Source organism: Tachypleus tridentatus, chromosome 13 (assembly GCF_004210375.1).
Source record: "Tachypleus tridentatus isolate NWPU-2018 chromosome 13, ASM421037v1, whole genome shotgun sequence".
Lineage (NCBI taxonomy): Eukaryota > Metazoa > Arthropoda > Merostomata > Xiphosura > Limulidae > Tachypleus > Tachypleus tridentatus.
In genome coordinates, this window is record NC_134837.1 from 133392987 (window position 1) to 133410204 (window position 17218).

Here is a 17218-nt window from a genome sequence, read left to right on the forward strand (position 1 = left end):
ATGGAGTTAATCTCTGTATTGATGGTGATTATTCATGACAAGCTATGCATCGAACAGTCGTAGACCTAAAAGTAATTTGTTTAGGAAAACGTGCACAAAAAATCAACAACCCGTGATGCCTTTAGTAATTTTAAAGTTAAATATGTGTTTAACTCCGATGTTTGAGAGAAACATATTTGTTTTCTTTCCTTTAGAAATACAGTCTTAGAGCATCTAAATATCCTTTAGTTTCCCGGTGGTACAGGAATAAGTCTTTCGACTTACGATGCTAAAATTTGGGGTTCGATTCTTTGCAGTGGACATACCAGATATTCAGAGGGGCTTTCTAAGAAACAAAAGAAACTGATCAACACGTATTAGAGTATTGTCTTTTGGTATATAATAATTGGTATCTTCCTTTTAACGTTGAAAATAGTTGCTTAATTTTTGTCCCCAAATTAACACCAATATATTAAACTCATTTCACAACAAATTATTTACATATATATCATACTTTTTTCACAATTAAGTAATTTATAGCTCTCAGAGGTACATTCTATCAACTGCCCCCTGCATTTTATTTTCTGTAATATAAAGGTAAAAATAAAATTGTTGCCAACAAATCACTATTACAAATTTTTTCAATCTTCTGATCTGGCCGCTAATGACCTGATAAATTGAGAATGTTATATGTAAAGAGCTTTGAAATATTAGGTTGGTATGCATTGGAGTTTAAAGTAAGTATTTTTACATTGTCTTTTAAATTTGTTTATATATATATATTAGCCGGATCTCGTGTTTGAAGTTGGCTGAAAGGCCGTGTACCTTTTTTGTTTTTGTCTTCTGCCAGACACGGTGCCACTTGCATTCGCTGAAGGAAAAGATTAACTTTGCTTGAGTGCTTCATTACCCATGATAAATGAAGACCTCGTTCAATGCCAAGTTAGTGCGGGAAGAAGGATGTCAACTCGCGGCATTATTCACGACAAACTTCTGTTCTCGTTGTTCCTCGCGTAAAAAAACTAACAGATGATTTACTGTTTGAAAACGTATTCTGAAGATGGCATAGACGCGTATATATTATTTGTATTGACAAAGAAAATGCTTTTTCATGTGTTCCTTTATAGACAAACTGTCTTTCTTTCACCCAGTTAAAAAAGTATGTAATACATCAACCACTGAGAAAGTGGTCGGTCGGTAATGAAAACACAATCCTGTGTGGTTCGATGAATATCGTTCCCCAGTTTGAAGAGTTTATTTTTATGTAAATATCATCAAAATGAGAAAATATACTACCAGAAACATTCTATTTTTCATTCCCCGAGTCTATACTTCAAAACACTTGTCAAAGGTTTCGTATAACCTAGAGACACAATATATAAATGTTACAAGGTTCATGTAACGCTTGTCGATAAGATAGTTCTAACGTTTTATGTATTACATTTTATATTGTGTATTTATTTTTTAGTTAACCTAGTGGAATATGTTACTTCATCAATGAATTTTGATCGTGTATGGACTGGCATATTAACTTTAACAAAGGATATAACAACGAAAATAAGAAGTTCAATTTCAGGAAATAAGTTTTTTCTATCTTTTATATTCCTTACTAGCTTCCGTAACTTTATTGTGGTTTATTTTGTGCAGTTTCCTTCTCGCGATCCATAATTTTAGAATTCTTATACTTTGCCACAGTTTATTAAATCCTTTAATGCGTGCAAGAGTTGTATTTCGTCTTGTTGAAAGCCTGTTTCAAAACCGTTGTGCTTTGGGTGTACCCCCGCTAGTACAGCGGTATGTCTTCGGATTTACAACGCTAAAATAAAGGTTCGATTTCCCTCGATGTGGCTTTGCTATAAGGAAAACACACACACGCTTTGGGTGTCATGTTCCTTTTCTTTAAATCTGGTGTGTACAGTGGAATAATTTCTTTAAGATTTACTTTGCTCGGTGTGTTTGCTTTGTTATTTTGTTCGGCTTAAAATGACTACATAAAATCGTATTGAAGACATTTATTTTAGGGGCTTTCCTTCAACATTTTAGGAGTTTATGTGCCGTCTTTCTTCACTTGTTATAATATAATTTTAAATGAGGACAAAAGAAAATAGGCTTAAAGGTAGTTATCAAAACCACACTAATTTTGAACAAGGAGAGAAGAAAATAGGCTTAAAGGGTAGTTACGTAAACCATACTAGGCTGTAGATATCTTTTTTGTTTGCTTGTTGTTTTTTACATTTTTTTTTGAATTTCTTCATTACCGATTTCATATTAGAAACAAATAAAGATATTTTAAATCTAAATTTTGTTTCTGATAATGTTCTAAAAGAAAAGAGATATAGGAAAAAACATCTGCAGATAAATGTGATTTTGATGCATATTATTAGGTCTATTGATTTCATTGTTTAACTGGCTTTTGCTATTTAAAATTATAACAGTTATTAAGAAGAAATGTTTATAACGTGTTTTTGCTATAAAGAAAAAAGGCATAGAATTTATGAAAAAATTACATAAACTTCACCATTTTTCGGCGTTTGAACCGCAACTTTAATGAGAAACGTGTTCTTTAGGTTCATAATATGTATATTATTATATAGGTAAAAGAAAAAAGGCTTAGGGTGTGTGATAACAATCGATAAAGTTTGCTAGTTTTCGGCATTTAAAACATAATTTTAAAATATAAAAACAAGGCAATTATTCTTTGTTAAAAGAACTTTTGTACTTCTTGCAATCTTGTGTAATTATGCTTCTGTTTAAGTAATATTTTTAATTTCTATCGATTTAACATATTTATGAAAATATGTCTTTAATTTTGTAGTTTTAGAGTATTTGTGTTTACATTTATTATTGAGGTCAAGTTGACCGTAATAGTATTAGTTTAAAGACATTGTTTTAGTAACAGTGCCTTTACAATATACAGGTTTCAAATTTAACATTGTTTTGGGTCGGGTTTGGCATAGGTTAGTTAGTCTGTGGATCACCTTGTTGGATTTAACAGATCGCTTCTTTATTTTACATATTATTGTATTCAGAAGTCTTTGATCACAATTGCAGGTTATTCGAACTTTCAGAACGAAGAAAATATCCCATTAATCACGTGACAGTACTGAAAACAATAGGCAAAATGTAGAAGATAGTAACCTCGCCCTTACTGCTTGACATATTTTTATCATGTACTAGAAGCCTCGTCCTTATTTGTTAATATATTTTATCATCAAATTTACAGAGCCATCATGAATATCTATACCAAACATGTATCGATATATTTAATTTATCACTAATAGAACGGGCGTGTCCTACCTGTTGGCGTACTCGAACTTTAGATTAAAGGGTTGATAGTTCGACTTCCGTTTCTTTCAAATCATGCTTCATTCTGTTGGGCTGTAAGTGCTTTAAAAGAGTGATAGTCAAATACAACTATTTCTTCACTAAAAAGTTTGCAGTGATGGTTGCTGATAACTGCAGTCCTGTAGTCTGTCAGCTTAAAATTAGGGACGGCTATGTGCAGGTTGCCCTTGAGTAGCTTTGCGCGAAAATATATAAAACAAAGTTTTCAAGAAATAGACGAGAAATGTACGCTTTTCTTTTTGAATGACTGTCTGTTGATTTCCTATTTTTGGTACGAGATTCCTTGATCTTTGAAAATCATTAGAAAGACACGGGAAGTGAGCATTTTTCCTATTGAATCACACTGTTGTTTTCCTAGTTATTATTCGTGATTCCTTCGTCTTTGAAATATATTAAAATGATATTGGTTTGCAAACAAACTGGTACGACTGTTAGCTGACAAGTTTAGTATTTTGCATTTGAATTGTACGTGATGCGATATGTGAGTTAAACGGTCAGGTCATAGACCTCAGAGTTCAGATTGTGCCATCTCTAATTTTGAACGGCTAACGACAGTTAGGGTATCTAGCCAATAGCACCGCCACCTAAAAATGGCTACTCTTATTCGAATTACAGGATTAATGTTTCACTTTTAGTAAGCAGTCACTGTCGAAAATTCTGGGCTTATTTAGCAGCAAATTGATCGAACCTGGAACCTCCCTATTCGTATCTCGGCACAACCATCACTCATGGTGAAATAACTTGAAGTAACAAAAATTGAATAAACAGCGAGTCTCTGTGAAATATTACTTTATTGATGGCCCCATTTTTGATGTAAAAGCAGACCCTTATTTTTAACGGTACAAAAACACACTAAAATATTCAAATACAAAATTCTACTTTTCTTTCCTTACTTTAAGACCAAGAAGTTTAGCTGCTTTGGATATTTCACAAGGCAAGAAGACAGTAATGATAACAGACATAAAGTAATTTCTAAAGCATTACTAGTTATAAGAGAGAACCTGATGTAATACTTGTGAAACGTTTGCTTTTATTTAAATTAATTACATGTTATTGTAGTACATAAGTAAAGAGTGACAACACAATATGCATTTTAATATTGGTTAAACTGATAATAAAGACAATAATATTGGTTAAGTTTATCATAATAACAGACTTTTGCTTTAAGCTAGAAAAACTATGGCTTTAAACCTCACCCTAAGGTGGCCTCAAAAAATTAAATCTAATTTTTTGTGTGGCTGATGGAAACGAGACCTCAAGCTTGGCATAACTTAAGGCCTCAGCATAACAAAGGCCGACACTGATAATGATTTAATAATAAAATACGTATTTTAATATTGTTTAGATTTGCTACAATTTCTCGATAACGCTGTCTTTCTTAACATTGTTTAGGCTTGCTATTATGGGTATTCAAGAAATATTATCGTATATAACACAACTTTAACCCTATTATCATTGTCAGTATAATTAAAGCTCGTTAGCGAATAGAAGCTGTGCGTTTTCTCGTCAAATAAACACCAAACGAACTTGGTATCAACTCATAATTATCTAATTTTGAAGTTCTTTGTTTTTGCGCTAACTATTTACTCGTCTGTCTGCGTTTTTTTTTTAAACGATGTCGTATATACTGAATCTAATTACTTTCTTTTCCTTGTTTTATGATCAGTGTGGTTTGATGCTATTTATTTTAAAATCCTGACATATAGTTCCTTTTACAGTATTTGATTTATATTAGTTAATTCAGTTGCCAACTTATTAATTTTTAACAGAGCTATTATCACTAAGCGATGAAGTAATTTGCCATGACAAATAGAAGCTAAAACTGAATTCCAAAACTTGAAAACGCAGCTACGGATCTTAGATTGTTACGGTTGAACGACTTTCTTGAATACAGTTGCTTTGACAATACCCGCTCTTTTATTATGTAAAGGCCATACTGTTTCAGGATAATTTGTTTTCTCCGTCTTCACGATTCTGAGTTGTTATCATGAAACATAGCAGGTGGTATAGTTGGTTTCCTACAAAACACAAACACAGTTGCTCCGTAGCTACAAGAAAACAGACGCATTCATGGAATGTTAAAAATGTAGAATCATTGAGTTTCTTTGTAAGTAACTCGAGAGATCAATTGATCAGCGGTGTGAGTGCTTATAACATTAAAGCGGCATACAGACAGTCGTCATTAATATTAATTCGTTGTTAGATCTAGGTAGCATCTTTATATCAATATTTGTTCGTGACTTATACCGACAGAAGAATAACCTTGTTCTAGAGGAATATGTGTGTTTCGTGGCTGGTTGTGTATAAAAGGTACAGAATCAATTTCATCGCATTTAAACTCAAATGGTCAATTAATTGTCAGACATCATGGATGTAGAAATGCTGTATTAAATAGTAAAACAACCTTTGTTGAAACAACTAATTAGTTGAGGGATGGAAACTTAAATCACTTTAACTTAGTTGATTAATGCTTCGTTAGTTCTTGCAATGACCAGGCGTGGCCTGAAGGTTAGCATCTTGGGTTGCAGACAAAAGGTCCAAGGAACAACGTCTCGATCCAAATAAATACATTTCGCAATTTGAACTGTGAGTGCGTTAACCTCGTTATTAAATTCAAAGCTGAATACTTTTTTCTATGTTAGTAGATGATGCTGACTGGGGATCTCTAACCTAACTAACCACATAAGGCACCGATAGGATGAGATATGTCAGATATCGAACTGGTTGTTATATTTTATACTGATGATATATTTCTGAAAGGAAAGAAGATATAAAATTTTAAATAAGTAACATTTAGGAATTTATAATATTTCCTGATGATGTTTTGAAATGCCCTCTAGTGGCTCAGGGGTAAGACTGACGGATCATAGTGCTAAAAAAATAACGGATTTTCATACTCGTGGAGAGCATAGCATAGATATCTCTTTGTTTAGCTTTATGCCTAAAACAAACAAATGTTGTGAAATGATTGAACTTGCAATAATATTTTAAAGAAAGTTTTAAGAATAGTAAATACTACATTTCTTTCGTTATTATTTTAAAACACCATTTCTGGTTAAAATAATTTAGATTTTGCTAAAGAATGCTTCTCATTGGCATTCGAAAATGACTGCTTCTATCACACCCAAAAACAGTTTACTCCGGATCTTACCTTTATATTGCTAGCACTAATTTGGTGAGAAGCCTTATTGACGTGTGTGTGTAGTAGGCAGCGCAGATAAACTATTCTGCAGCGTTTGGGTACAAACAAATCTAGATAGTAACTATGAAAAGTTGTTGAAGATGTCTGCTTATAGTACAAGTCAAGCCCCTTGTAACAATTTTACTTTAAATTACAAGTGCTACATTAACTCGGATGGTTCACCTGTACAGGTATCACGTGAGAAAATGCGAGTTACGCGTGTAGAAAACGAACTTTCAAGATCTTCTCGGTTTAACCTAGCTGACCGGAAAGTATATTTGGTCTAACTTAGGTGGCAAGAAAGTAACTTCGTCTCATTGCGATGACCGAAAAATATACTTTGTTTAATTTAGATTATTGGAACGTGACTTAGTATAACGTATCTTACTGAAAAATTACATTTTCTAAGTTTGTTAGCTAGAAAGTGACTTGGTCTAACCTAGATTGTTGGTCTAATTTGTATCAATTCATATTACAGTCATATAAGTTAGACCATGTCACTTTCTAGAGATCAAATTTAGACGACTAGGATGTGACTTGGTCAAGTTTAAAAGATTGAAAAGTGACTGTTTAACTTAGATTATTTACGTTGTGTTTTTTTTTTTTAGCTTAGAAAAATCCTCTGGAACAGTTTTGGAACTATAGTTGTAGGAATAGAATTACTCAAGTCCACATTACGAGTGGACACTAATATATACTGACTAATTACATAAGGTAAAACAAACACTTTTATTACCGTTGATCCTACACGATTCATCCTTGGTTTTCATCTGAAATGTCAATCCTTTTAGGTGGTGTGGTATGGCCTGGAGGTTAGAGCACTCGACTCGCAATTTGTGAGTCGTGAGTTCAAATCCCCGTCACACCACACATGCTCGCCTTTTCAGTCGTGGCGACGTTATACTATTACCGTCAATCCAACTATTCGTTGGTAAAGGAGTAGCTCAAGAGTTGGCGGTGGGTGGCGATGACTAGCTGGCTTATCTCTGACCTTACACTACTAAATTAGAGACGGTTAGCGCAGATATCTCTCGTGTAGATTTGCGCGAAATTCAGAAACAAATAAATATAAACTCATCCAATCCCAAAAAGGAGCGACGGGGCGAGGGTATGTAATCTCTTTGATTGCTCTGCTTCCACAGCAAGATGGCGCTGATGTCAACAGTTTGTATTCTTGTTTCCTTCTTTACAGATGATATCCAGCTCCCTATGGATTCTGTTGGAGACTCTGCTGTTGGGTGCAGTGTTGCTTTATCAAACGGTGAGTTTTTAGAGGTCATGTAGAAGCAAACATTATTTTAGTGAGGGTGTATTTTCTCCTCCAAACAGTTATTTGTCACGATAGATATCACATTTAAAATGTCCACACTTCTATAAGTAAATGAGTTTTAGAAATGTGTGCACTATTTTATCTTTAAAAAAAATGACGTTAGGTTTTATTCGTAACATTTATTTGTATTTATTCGTTGTTACCAGTAGAATTAGTGAGAAGCTGTACAACATGTTTCTTAATCTAGTATACGGAATCTGTTACAGAGACTCCTGGGGGCTGGAGCTAGACGTAAGTCTAAATGAAAGATGGAGTGGAAGGGTTCTCTCCCTCCTGCTGCTATGGGTTTTCAAAGGGGTCTCTTGAGCAAAATTTAGGAATTTGAATGTGAAACGAAGCATTGTGATGATATTTTTCGCATAAGTGATCTACAAACCATACAGCCGACAAAAGGCTTTAAACTTTGACCACTGACACTTTTTTCTTCTAAGTTTCATCGCGAGAAAGAATAGCTTGATATATAACATAAAATTCGAATGTTTCAGTGTTATGCTAGTTACGCCTCTGACTGAAAAACTACGGACTGACTGAAAATATTTTCTGCAGTAACGGTGAGAATAATGTGGATTATATTATTCTTTAATGGTTCATTACAGATTTCCATCAAGAAGAAATTTAATCAAACTTTACTTGTTACACGCCGCTGCCAACGAGACCATTTGTACTGTTCTGGTGCATAATTGGTTCGCGAGAAGAGCTCGCGTACATTATTTTCTGTCGATAATTACAAAGTCATGATCGAAATGTCATTTAGTTCGACAGTGAAGTGTAGCAAACTAGGTGTATATGAAATACGGTCTAACTGGAACTTTGCTGAGCCTATAAAGTTCGTCTCTTTCACAAAGTGACATAAGGACTAATTTTATATCGACAGACTAGAGAAAAGGCAGCGACTTAATAACATCCAACTTTTAAGCTGTTTTAAACAAATAGTGAGACTTCGCGAGAAAATTATTTAAAAAAAAAAAAAAAAACTCCTCCCATAGTAAGATCCGGAGTGGCCAAGTGGTTAATACATTCGACTCGCACTCTGTGTGTCGCGGGTTCGAATCATTGTTACACCAAGCATGCTTATCATTTTAACCCTGAAAAGTGTTTGTTGTCAAGGTTTTTAAAGATGGTTTGATAGTAACAAGAATGGTTACAGAAGCATAACTTTCCTAGAAAAAAGTTCGAATAATTTAAACAAAGAGTAGTTGCGAACGTACACGACATGTTTAAACAACTTAAGAAACGGCCGAAGTACGACTTCCTCGTGCAGGGACACAACTCTGAAGCCGGAAGATTTATAATGTTAAAAACGGGGTTCCGATATTCGTGGTGGGCACAGATTATGCAGATTAGTGATACATAACAAGCAACCAAAAATCTTCTGCTAAACGTTCAAAAAACTGATAGAGTTTTAGAGAAGACAGAAAACCAGCAAATGAAGGTTTTGATTTTACTCTAAAAAAGACAAAAGAAACGATTTAACTTCTAATTGTTATATTATTACATTTTGTCAAATCACAACTCATTTTTATATTAATATGTTTCTCAATAAATCTTCTGCAAACACCGAAAATGTAGAAAATATAATACAAGGCATAAGCTGTCAACGTCAAAACTCCTGGTAAATGTACATCTGTATATACTTTCCTGCATATTCTTATTCGTTGAATAATAAACTTTCTCTCACAAAATAAATAAAACGCTACCGTTATAATTGCCGATGAGGGAACTTATCAACCACATTTAAAAAAAAAAAAACTATTTATTTGGATATAGAGAGGGAATGCATCAGTGAGAAGGAAGAGCGAAACGAACAGATGTTTGGGGATAAAGAAAGGACAGGCAGTGTGTTAGTGAGAAGTGAAAAAACATCAGATGTGTGGGGGTGCTGAAAGGGAAGGGAATGGAACAGAGATATCCGTAAGATGTGGGAGTGGAGTGGACAAAGCAATAGCTACTTTTAGAATTACAGAAGAGGGTTTAAGTTTTGTACACATACACACAAAGTTAATTATTTATGCACTTATTTCTTCTGAGTTCATGACTCTGGGGCTTGGCGTGGCCAGGTGGTTAAGGCAATGGACTCGTAATCTGAGGTTTGGGGGGTCGAATCCTCGTCAGACCAAATATGCTCGCCATTTCAGCCGTGGGGTCGTTATAATGTGATTGTGAGTCCCACTATTCGTTGATAAAAGAGTAGCTCAAGAGTTGGCGGTGGGTGGTGATGACTAGCTGCCTTTTCTCTAGTCTTACACTGCAACATTAGCGACGGTTAGCGCAGATAGCCCTTCGTGTAGCTTTGCGCAAAATTCAAACCAAACCAAAACATGACTCTGATGGTTACAATGCACCTAATGGTTTATGAGTCACACATGGAAATCCAAAAAAATATCTTTAAAATCGCAGTTAATACCACTTTTTTTTTTTTTAACTGGCGGGTCCTCTGTATCTAACTTAAGTGACTACATCCAGCTCTTCATGAGTTTGTTGTACACAAAATACAATAACTCGATAAGGCTATATACACTGCTGGCCAAAATCTTAAGGCCAATGAACATAAAGAAAAAATATGCATTTTGCGTTGCTAGACTCAACCACTTATTTGAGTAGAGCTTTGAAAGATGAAAATAAGAAAACAAAACTTCTTTAACATTTAATAGGGAAAATGTGAACACTATGAAATTAGCCTAAATAATAGCTGGTCAAAAGTTTAAGACCATACCAAAAAGAAGTCCTAAACAGAGTAGGAAATGCCCAACAAGAGGTCTCAGTAGTGAGTTTTACGGCCGTCATTGCTAATAACTTCAATCATTCACTTTGGCATTATCGATAGAAGCATTTGCAGAAGGCTGGCTGGAATGTTATTCCAAGCGGAGAAGATGGCTTCACGAAGATCATACACTGTTTGGAATTGACGTCCATTTCTATAGACTTCCCTTTCCATTCACCCCCAAACATTTTCAATGGGGTTCAGCTCGGGCGAACACGCTGGATGGTCCAAAAGAATCACGTTATTTGCCATGAAACAGTCCTTTGTCCTGCGAGGGCCTTCAGTCAATAAGGATGCTCTCTCCAACATGCCAGTGTAGCCAGTCGCTGTTTGACACCCCTGTATAATCTGAAGCTTCCTTGTTCCATGGAAGGAGAAAGCACCTCAGATCATGATGGAACTTCCTCCACTGTGTCGTGTAGAAAATGTTTTCGGTGGAATATCCTTATCGTGCCAGTAACGTTGGAAGCCATCTAGACCATCCAGGTTAAATTTTTTTCTCATCAGAGAGCCAAACCACTTTTCTACGTCCCATGTTTGGTGCTTCTCAGCAAAGTTTAACCGAGCTGTTTCGTGGTGTGGAAGGAAGCGTGGCCTTTGAGGACGTTTACGGATTTTAAAGCCTTTCTCTCGTAAATGCCGTCTTATTGTTCTTGAGCTGCATTCTGCGTCCGTAAGGGCCTTAATTTGGTTCGACGATCGTCTGGTGTCTTGCCGGACAACCCGTCGAATCTTCCTGCTCATCGCCGGCGAAATTTTCTTGGGCCGACCACTTGAAATTCTCGTTCCGTATCCGTCAGGGTCTTTTAAGAAATTTGCAACAGCAGTTTTGCTACGCCCAATCTATCAGCGATGGCACGTTGAGAGAGACCTTGCTTTTGCAGCTCGACAATTCTGCCACGTTCAAACTCTGTCAACGTTTTAGCCTTTGCCTTGTTTTTACTCAATGTAACACAGGACTGTCAACGTTTTATCCTTTTTCACGTTTTTACCCAATGTAACACAGGAGAATAGGAGATGTTGGCAACGCTAATGCTTGAACACAAATGACTAAATTTCGTTACGTGTTTACCGATTAACGCTTCGTTTCAGTGTGGTCTTAAACTTTTGACCAGCTAGTATTTAGGCTAATTTCATAGTGTTCACATTTTCCCTATTAAATACTAAAAAAAGTTGTTTTTTATTTTTCCTTTTTCTTATTTTCATCTTTCGAAGCTCTATTCAAATAAGTGGTCGAGTCTAACAACAGTTGCATATTTTTTTTCTTTATGTTCATTGACCTTAAGATTTTAGCCAGCATTGTGTGTGGGCTCTACCGATAACGAATAGTGTAAAAACAGGTCGATAATTTGAAGCTTAAGGATATTTGCAGATTTAATTCAAGTCCGTGATAAGATGTGAAATAGAGAGAAATTACGCAGATTTGTCCTATGATTTAAAAACCTGATCCCTGAGCTTCATTAAACAAGCTTTAGTTAAGAGTTTTGACAGTAATAACGTGTCGTCTTCGGACGAGCCGATCGATATCTAGCATTCTAAATTAGGTTGTTGCTAGGAGATGCAAATTCATCACATTTTATTGCGTCACTTCTCATCACGTCACAGAAAAGTGTATTCAAATTTGATTTAACATTTTCTAGATGGTTCTACGCTATTTTGAACCTACTTCGGCCACCTGCCTTGCTGAGCCGTGGTTCAGAGAACTGGGATTCGCCATGTTTTATGGAACGATTCTATTGAAGATCTACAGGTAAGTTTTGTATGTTCATCTAATCTCTGTCTTCTACTTTTTTATCTCTGACAAGTTAAAGAAATCTGATGGTATAACATAGAACTGAAGAGAACTAGGAAATTTTATGGCTTAGAAGCGACGCCTGGTAGGATGTTTTGTATGCTCGTGGAGTATTTTATAAGCACAAAATAAATACGTTTTATGGTATATATATATAAATGTGTATGTGTGCATTATGTATCGAAAAGTATGTATCAAAAGTCTGAATCTGTTGGATAAGGAGGTCCGGTGGTTATGGTACTGAATCGTAATCTGGGGGCCGCGGGTTCGAATCCCGTCACACCAAACATACTCTCCCATTCAGCCGTGGGGGCGTTATAAAGTGATTGTCAATCCCATTATTCGTTTGTAAAAGAGTAGCTCAAGAGGTGGTGGTGATTGGTGATGACTAGATGCCTTCCCTCTAGTCTTACACTGCTAAGTTAGGGACGGCTAACGCAAATAGCCCTCGAGTAGCTTTGCGCAAAATTCAAAACAAACCAAACTAAACTGATGAATAAAAGAACACGTTTTCATGACAAGCAGAGAAAAACGTTGTTTTAGTTTACATGATATATTTATACTCAAATTAACAACATTAAGTACAAGAAATTTGTTTTGGAACATAATAACATGTTAGATTATCTGTATTTTAACGGACATTATTTTGTGTTAGAATACAGAGTGTTCTAAAAGGTTGGAACCATGGGCACTTCAACGAATTTTATAGAACATGTTCCGCATACTGTTTTTGTAATAATAAACAAGTTGGGACTAATAGCAACATTAATTTGTCATTCTCTTGCTTTGATAGCATCATAATCAATCACAAACCTGAAATTAAGAAAAACTGCAAACCGCCTAGGATTTCAGACGTTTCGGGCATCCTGTATATGACTGCATGTATGAATGGTACCAGATTCTTTGAAAATGTGTACTGGTATTACTTTTCAATGTTTGCAGTACAATCTTCCAAGGTTAATGATATTCTTTTACACACCATTACTTTTAAAATGGCGCTACAAAGTTATAATTGGATTGTTACAGGATTCGTAGGCTGTATCTTCTGATTTGTTGACTGTATTTTCTGATTTGTAGACTGTATCTTCTGATTTGTAGACTGTATCTTCTGATTCGCAGACTGTATCTTCTGATTTGTTGACTGTATCTTCTGATTCGTAGACTGTATCTTCTGATTCGTTGACTGTATTTTCTGTATCGCCAACTTTTTCACTTTCCTCCATACATCTCTTTTTTTCAAAAGAACATTATGTTTTAAACCATTATGTTGCAAAACTCCAAACACAGAATTATTTAAACGTCGTCCGCTGCGTTGTACTTATCTAACCAATCCAGGATGTTGTTAAACGTTTCGTTCTTTCTGACAGTGTTCTTCTCTCTCCTGCAGCACATATCTACACCATAACAGGTCCGTTACCATCTTTCACTTTTTTATATGCTATTTCATTCTGGTGGTTACTTTTCAAAGAACTCAGGATTGTGTTTCTGGATAAATCGTGACTAACGTACTTCGACTCTGATCTAAGGGTGTATGGTTCGTGTGCTGTTTCCGACACATTGGTGAGTCGGCTTGAGATCCATGTAAACTGCAAAATATCTTTCCAGAATTTTAAGCTGTGGATGTGTTATAAGTGAGATAGTCAAATCATTAGTTTGGATGGTGAATGGTATGGTACTGTTGACTAGTCGCCTTTCCTTTGGTCAACAGTTCGAGATTACTCTTGGTAACTTTGCTATAAACACAAGACACAAAACCAAATACTAGCAGACTAGAGTGGTCTGAGATTTGACGGTGGGTACTGTTGATTAGCTTTCCTCTAGTTCCTCAACTCAAAATTATGCACAGAAAGTTCTAGTGTAATTTTTTGAGAAACTTTTAAACAAACAAACTCGTTTCTTCAATGTAAATAGTGTATTTGTCATTACAAGTTTGTGATTCTTCCAGTGTTCAGTCCCTTTACTCTACTTATATGTGAAATATTAGGCTTCGCGTCAGCAATGTTTCTATGTAGACAATCATTTCTAACAACCTTCTAGAGTTATGTTATTGGTTTTAGTTTCGTGTCTGCCTTTTATGTTTCTATGTAGACCATTATTCTAACAAACCCCTAGCTTTCTGTTGCTGATTTTAACCCTTACACTTACGTAAGTAACACGAAGAAACATTTTTCGTTAATTATCATAACTTGTTAAAAATATTTATGTGCACAATACTTTATCTACAAGCTGTTTTAGTAATCAGTAATAAAATCATCATTAACTGCGTATTATGTTACAGTTAAATAGGTTTTCGTTAATCAACTCACCCAAAGGGTGCGTTGTTTCTCAGTACGTTTCACCAAATATGTTGTTTTTGATACGCTTCACAAATGATGTTTTCCTATGTATTTTATAATTAGTATGATTAACAAAGTACTTCGATAATGAAAATAGTTGAATATATTTCTTAACTAACATTTTTCAATTCCTTAGGATCTTGGCAGAGTTTCAGACCCGGAAAGCTTACCGAATTTGTGTAAGGAATCGAGACTTGTTTAAATACCTGCTGGGAATTGTTCTGGTTGTTGTAGGCTACATGTCGGCTTGGACAGCTGTTGTGGTAGACAGCACCGCCGAAGGTCTCAACGTTCTGGAGAAAGGCAAGACTGTGGAAGGACTCATCTTTTTCACTTGCAGAGCACTCTGGTGGGATTACGTTACTGAGCTAGGCAAGTCGAATTGGTTATTGAAGCAGATTCATTTGAAATTCGCTTATTTTGAAAATATTTTTTTTCTAGATACGTGTATTCCACCATTCAATGTATTCCACTTGTCAATGTATGGCTGTCCTAAACATATATTTTTTTTCTTCTTGTTTTCGTTATAACGTTTGCCATATAAATTAGTATGAGCGTCACTAGGGACTGAATAACCAATCTTATTTGCACTTGCAACCAACGGTGACAAAATGAAACCTAACAAAGTCTCTCTCTCCAAGTAGCCCCCGCTAGTCCAGCGGTAAGTCTACGGATTTACAACGCTAAAATCAGTGGTTCGATTCCTCTCGGTGGGCTCAGCAAATAGCCCGACGTGGCTTTGCTATAAGAAAACACAAAATACTCTTCAAGTATGCTTGGCTCAGTACGCCAAACTCTATCTTAAGATCGGAGAAGGCTTAGCACTGTTGAAAGGATTTTGTGATAAGCGCGATCTCTGCTATAGGGTTATTTCAAACGAATTGCACTGCTTTGTTTTATTATGTAAATATGATATTTCTACGATGTGTCCTTAAACCATTCAGAAGCTTAATTTACATTTGAATAGATTTCAAGTTAAATAATGTCATCCATTCGAGTTAAGCTCTGTTGAAATGTAAAGGTCAGAAAATTTTCATTAAATTAACAATTATTCTGAAAACATTTTCGTCTCTATTTATTTATTTCAGAGGTGGAAAAAGATGATCAAATCTTGTTCTTAACCAATTGGTTAAATTGGCTTCTGCGCAAGTATCGGATGGGTAGGCTTAACAACGGGAGAATAGAGCAGGAAAATTGTGAATTAAACTTAATTTTGCTAAAAGACCGAGTCGTGAGCTAAGAACTAAACATATTTTACACGTGACGCAAAGCGAAAAACCATTATTTGCAAAAAAACAAAACAAAAAACAGTGTGCATAATTGCATGGATGCCGGATAGTTACTCATCTACTCGTCATCAGATTATCAACGATATATCTATTACAGTCCAAATGGTCATTCTTATACAACAAAGGCTGTAACATCTAGATATTATCCACTCAACCAGCGACAACAATACATTCAACTACCTATTTCGACACAGTGCAAAGTTGTAACAATATTTATTCCCCGTGAACAAAATATATTCTACCTACTAGAGAACAACAATGCCATACAAATAATTGGAAAACAATATTAATGTTTTTCAGAAACACGTGTTTATACTAAAATTGTATAGGAATGGACTAAACGAAGAATTTTATAATTTTCTTATTAATTAAAGCAAATGGAAAAAATATGACATAATTAAATAAGTTATATAGTTTGTCTTTAACCATTTGTAATCATGGCATTGTTCTAATTGTCTGTCTGTCTACCTCTGCTTCTGAGTGTGTATATGTCTTCTTGTCTGTCTGTTTATCTCTGAGTGTATGTATTATTTTCTATCTCTTCAATTCCTCAAAATACAAACTGTCTTCCACATTAAAAGTCATATATGTATTAATCCTTTATATGTTGTTAAAATCAATAAAGTCGTATATTTGTTCAACACTATTTAATCTTTGTTTATATTTTTATTTATGCTCTTACTGCTGAATTACCTTTTTAGAACAGTAATATATGTGAAGCTAACCAGCAGTGCCATTCTTCTTAAGTATCGTGTGTGTATGAGTGTTTGGAGTTGCAAGAATTTTTATTCCGTTTAGGTATTGTGTGTTGAGTTATCAAGGATTGTTATTTTCTGTAGGTATTGTGTGTGTTGAGTTATCAAGGATTGTTATTTTCTGTAGGTATTGTGTGTGTTGAGTTATCAAGGATTGTTATTTTCTGTAGGTATTGTGTGTGTTGAGTTATCAAGGATTGTTATTTTCTGTAGGTATTGTGTGTTGAGTTATCAAGGATTGTTATTTTCTGTAGGTATTGTGTGTGTTGAGTTATCAAGGATTGTTATTTTCTGTAGGTATTGTGTGTGTTGAGTTATCAAGGATTGTTATTTTCTGTAGGTATTGTGTGTGTATAGAGTTATCAAGGATTGTTATTTTCTGTAGGTATTGTGTGTGTATAGAGTTATCAAGGATTGTTATTTTCTGTAGGTATTGTGTGTTAAGTTATC

General features: G+C 35.1%; 1 protein-coding gene across 3 annotated transcripts in view; it reads left to right on the forward strand.

Annotated features, from left to right (window-relative positions):
* The window catches only part of LOC143240800 (metabotropic glycine receptor-like), an 88661-nt gene that overhangs the window by 46661 nt on the left and 24782 nt on the right, over positions 1-17218 (forward strand). For all 3 annotated transcript variants that reach the window (XM_076483878.1, XM_076483880.1, XM_076483879.1), the window contains exons 5-7: positions 7698-7766; positions 12237-12346; positions 14861-15096. In XM_076483878.1, coding sequence (XP_076339993.1) covers positions 7698-7766; positions 12237-12346; positions 14861-15096 — 415 coding nt within the window. The remainder of the gene's footprint in view (positions 1-7697; positions 7767-12236; positions 12347-14860; positions 15097-17218) is intronic.